Source organism: Leptonychotes weddellii, chromosome 5 (assembly GCF_054177405.1).
Source record: "Leptonychotes weddellii isolate Sample4059 chromosome 5, ASM5417740v2, whole genome shotgun sequence".
Taxonomy (NCBI): domain Eukaryota; kingdom Metazoa; phylum Chordata; class Mammalia; order Carnivora; family Phocidae; genus Leptonychotes; species Leptonychotes weddellii.
The window spans coordinates 48198040-48203173 of NC_138373.1; the positions used below are offsets into that span (position 1 = coordinate 48198040).

Genomic DNA, 5134 nt, shown 5'->3' on the forward strand with positions numbered 1-5134 from the left:
CGCAGCAACTTCTTCCTAGAAACATTGCCAAAGGCAAGGGAAGCAAGGGCAAAAATGAACTATTGGGACTTCATCAAGATAAAAAGCTTTTGTACAGCAAAGGAAACAGTCAACAAAACCAAAAGACAACCGACAGAATGGGAGAAGATATTTCCTTATTATAAAACTAACTTTTAGTTAAAGATACCCAGGAATGGGGCGCCTGGGTGGCTCAGTCACTTGTGCAACTGACTCTTGGTTTCAACTCAGGTAATGATTTCAAGGTCCTGATTTTGAGCCCTGTGTCAGGCTCCGTGCTCAGTGGGGAGTCTGCTTGAGATTCTCTCTCCTTCTCCCTCTGCCCCTCACCCAACTCATACCTTTGTGCATGCAGTCTCTCTCTCTCTTGCTTTCTCTCTCTCTCAAATAAATAAATAAATAAATTTAAAAAAAAATAAATACCCAGGAATGATTTCCCAAGCCACAATTACTTTCTCTTCTTGTGTTAGACAGTCTACTTTGTTGGAGTAGGAACTGGATAAAAACTTAACTATTGCTGTAGAAAGTCTCTGAAACTACCAAACTATTCTAAAGTCCTCAGCTGCTTCATGTGGGAACACATGTGGGAATGTTCCTTTTTTTTTTTTTAAGATTTTCTTTATTTATTAGAGAGAGAGAGCACAAGCAGGGGGAGCGGCAGTCAGAGGGAGAGAGAGAAGCAGATTCCCTGCTGAGCAGGGAGTGGGACATGGGGCTCAATCCCAGGACCCTGGAATCATGACCCGAGCCAAAGGCAGACGCTTAACTGACTGAGCCACCAGGCACCCCAACTGTGTCTTTCTTATACTGCCAGCACTGTGAAGGGAGACAGAGGAGAAAAATAGCACCATTCAACTAGGAAGGCAATTTTAAAAGAATAAGGTAGAAACCCTTCTTCTCCATATATTCCAGCCTCCCCTGTCTTCCCAAGGCTAAGATGGGAGCCTCTTCCATTTGCTCTTATGGGTGTCCATTGTTGAGCCATAAGCCTTCTCATATTGATTGACACCACCTGTTTACTCTATCTCCCACTGGAATGGAAGCAATTTCACAAACTGTGTCTTAAGTCTTTGTTACCTTGGGGCTAGGACTGTCCTGGCACACAGTAAGAACACAATAACTCTTGGCCAGAAAAATAAACAGCATACTGCTGTGTTTCATTAACTCTATAATCCCACCAATTATTAGACACTTCAATTGTAAGACCACTAAGAAAGATTAAAAAATTACAATCAGAAGATACCAGAAGTTTTAAGACATTCCAGTGTTAGGGTTATTATCACCTTGATTTCAGGCCTGGAACACGGAAGAGATGGCCGCAAAAAGGTGCAAGAGTAATTGGCATCAGTTCATAAATAGAGAGATGTGCATATACATTTATACAAACGAAAACCTTTTTTAATTAGTTCACTTGGCCTATCTTGAGCTTTTCCTCTCAGACCAGATGTTGTTTCAGATTTTAAAGAATCACCCTTTTGTCTGAACACCAGGTAACTAAAAATAGGTAGAAGGACTTGTCCCTATTTCTTAGCTATTGTTATATTCTGAGGCTGAGCTCTAAAAAAGAGTATTATTTGTTGTCTCCACCAAGGCAGTTTAAATGATGAGGATCAGTGAATTAAAGGGGAAATACTTTTGCCTCTAGGCAAGATTATAATAAAAGAAGCTCATTCATCATCTGCTGAGGGGAAACATGTCACTATAAAAATTACTAGGTAATGAAAAATTTGGGCAGTCCCATGGCACTTTTAATCAGAAGATCTCAAAACAATCCCACCATGTCATCAACAAAGTTTGTCATCAACAGGATGCAAAGTGGAAAGTGTCCCTTTCCATAGTGTTATATATCATGAATCTAAGATTTTTAAGAGGTTAAGCAAATTAATAAAAAGCAAATAATGATGATCATTATATACACAGATACATTTACGTATAAATACATACACACAAAATTTTAATTTAGTTGCATATCAAGTGAGATCATGTGTGAATATTTGATTGTAAATCCCTAAACACCACACAAGCAATAATAAGGAGCTGAGTTTCAGTCCTGTCTCTACCACTTCCTCCCCCTGTGACCTTAGGCAAGTGTCTTACCTTCTCTAAGTGTCAGAGGATCATAAGAATATACGCCTCACTGTAACAAGGGTCCATGGGATGCTCCCTGTAAAGCACTTAGAAGAATGGCTGGCATATGGCAAGTGCTCTGTAAATATTAGCTCCTTGCATTTGAACTACAATAGATGCCCATTTACCAGCCCCACAGGACACACTTTTCCCACGCAGCCTGGCCTTAGTGTCACAATGTTTTCATTTCATCACTCCCAGTTTGGTCTCTCTTCTCTCCCCACCCAGTCTGGGACCCATACAACTACTGCATTTGCTACCCCTTGGGGTCCTTTCTTCTTTGGCCCTTCCACCTCACCTTCCTGCTGTTCCTTTTATGATATCCTCAGGCCGGGATCTTTACAATGACCCCATCTCCGTCTTCTCAACTCTACTCCATCCTGCATAGCTTTACCTGTTTATGAAATCCTAAGCATGACCTTTCTCTGCTCAAAATTCTCACAGATTCCCCACTGCCTACTAAGTCCACTTCTGACCACAGCATTCAAGACATCCCACTTTTGGCTTCCATCTACCTTTCCAGGTATCTCTCCAACTTAGCCAATCTGATGTACCTATCCTTACGCTACATTCCCCCACATCCATGGTTTTGTTCATACAATTTTCTTTTATTGCAATGTCCTCCCCTTTATCTCTGCCTTTAAAAATCCTAACCCTCCTTCTAAACCAATCTCAAATTCCACCTCCACTGCAGTGTACCTTTCCAACCTCCTTTGAACTGGCTTATGTGTGTCTTCTTTGGGATACTTATATTTAATCTTGCATTGGGGTCGATTCCATCATAAGGCCTGCCTCACCTCTGTAGTCTATCCATGACTTTGCTCATACAAGTGGACAATAAATATGGATGTTACCCGCTGTGTTTAACTGGTTATATTTGAATACACATACTTACTTTGAGCCTCTGTGTCACATATGCCACTAAAACAGGAAGATAAAGTCAAATCAACCCTTTGTATTTGCTGCTGTATTTAGCAATATAGGGTGGGTCCTAGGTTGTTGGAATCTCTACCCAACAGAATCTTCCAGCTCATCAAACCAATACATCATTGGTTCCTTTAACATGCAACAAATAAAAACTTGGCCATGATGTCCACTCAGCTAACTACAGTACTACTAAAAATATCTTAATCTGGATATGGATTTAAACTGAAAATTGAACAATACATGTTTTTGCTTGTATTTGTTTGATTGGGTTTTGATTTAGTGATGCTAAGGGGAAAAAAACAAACCATTACAGTTCTTGCTGTAACAGAGGGCTTAGTGAAATCCTTTATCCAATCTCAGAATAGAAAGATGTAGACAATAGAGCTAAGATGCAGTAATTTAAGATAAGCCTGTAAAATATCAAATGAAACTATTTTTAAAAACATGTGTTAACCCTATCTTCACTGTTTAATAGTTTTCAATGTTAATGAGGCCTCTTGAAGTCAGACAAAATATGATTTGTTAAACTAGATGGAAAACAGTGATTTTTGAAAATCAGAGTATCTTAGTAATGGATCCCCAAAGACTTCTCAGTTTTTTAAGTCTGGTCCTAAGCTACTTGGCCAGGAATATGACTGAAAAATGCTCTAGAGGTATCTCTGGAAAACACCATTCAAGAAACCCTGCCTCTTGCGATTACAAAGAACTTTGACATGACTGTGTAGCCCAATCTAATCAGAATAGTCAACAATTAAAATTCAGTAATGCTTCCAACAAGAAGACAGATTAAATAAATAACCCAAGATGATGCCTTTGGAGAGCAGCAAGATTTCTTTTGAAATAACTCCTTCTCCTGCCTCTAAGTTGAGAAACGGTCACAGGAACACCCATATTATGAATAGTTTTACAGGTCAGTTCCTTTCTTTACTGCTATGCATACAGTGATCATCATTTCCAAATTTTCCCAAACTGCTTTGATACCACATGATTCATTTTAAATAGGGGCAGTTTCTTAATTCTATAATCAAATCTTTTATATTGTGGATTTTCATATAAATAAATTCATGTACCAGTTAAAAAAAAAAAAACTTTCCCAGACTACCTTACCCCTAATCTTTTATTCAGACACTGTTGGCTCCGGAGAACCATGGGCAGTTAATGAAAGGCCAGTTTTGGCCATTGCTAAGGCCCGAGTGCTTATTCTCATTGCCTCCCTCTATATCCTCTGAGAAGCTTATGAGAATTTAAAAGGCTTTACACACTTCCTCTCACTAGTAAGAGTTCCCTTCAATGTCTTATTCACTAAAAATATTAAGCAAGTTTGTTTCCTGAAGGCATCCACCAAATACCAGAACTCTCCTCCAACACCATTCCTTCCATAAGAGCATTGGGAAAACTCACCATTGGCATTTCAATAATTGATGGTCTGGGGATAGAAGTCTGGAAAGTAACTGCTTCACAGTCCGATTTACCTTCTAGTGACCCAGGTGAATCCTCAGGGGTCTCAGCAGGCTGGTTGGCAGTGTGGTTACTTGAATTCAGATTTGCACTGCCATTTTTCTCTGAGCGGATGCCAGAATCTCGCCTTTTCTCTGAAGTTCCTTCTTCCCCTTTCCAGTGACTTGAGTGCCTCCCTGCTTTGGCCATGGGCTGAACATAGATGGTGGAATGAGTATCAGCTGCGCTGGGCTGATCAAAGGGTGCATTCTCCCTTGTATTCCCAAAACAAGCAAGCAGAGCTGAGCATGGAAAAGGATGCATCCTTCTAGATGGAGATTTCAGTCTTTTGGTGAGCCTTGCTTTCCATGTGGACATGACCTGCAGTGAAACATTGCAAAGTTCAAAGCGGGGGAAACGTTCCCAGGGGTTCAGATCATCTCCAGTTTCCTTATAGTAACTATTTCCTTGCCTAAAGAGAAGGACTTTCTAGTGGTTACCCCTAAATAGATTAGGAGATGGCAATGCTACCCTCCCTTGGAGACACTTAGCAGCCAACTCCCCTTTGGGAAGCGTCTGTCCCGGGGTGATTTCACACTCTTCCTTCCTTGATGCTGTCAGTGGC

The 5134-nt window shown here is 40.4% G+C and overlaps 1 protein-coding gene across 1 annotated transcript in view; it reads right to left on the bottom strand.

Annotated features, from left to right (window-relative positions):
- Positions 1-4902, bottom strand: part of FAM107B (family with sequence similarity 107 member B) — a 211363-nt gene extending 206461 nt beyond the window's left edge. The window contains exon 1 of the mRNA XM_081820630.1: positions 4474-4902. Coding sequence (XP_081676756.1) covers positions 4474-4887 — 414 coding nt within the window. The 5' untranslated portion in view covers positions 4888-4902. The remainder of the gene's footprint in view (positions 1-4473) is intronic.
- Between the last annotated feature and the right edge of the window lie 232 nt (positions 4903-5134).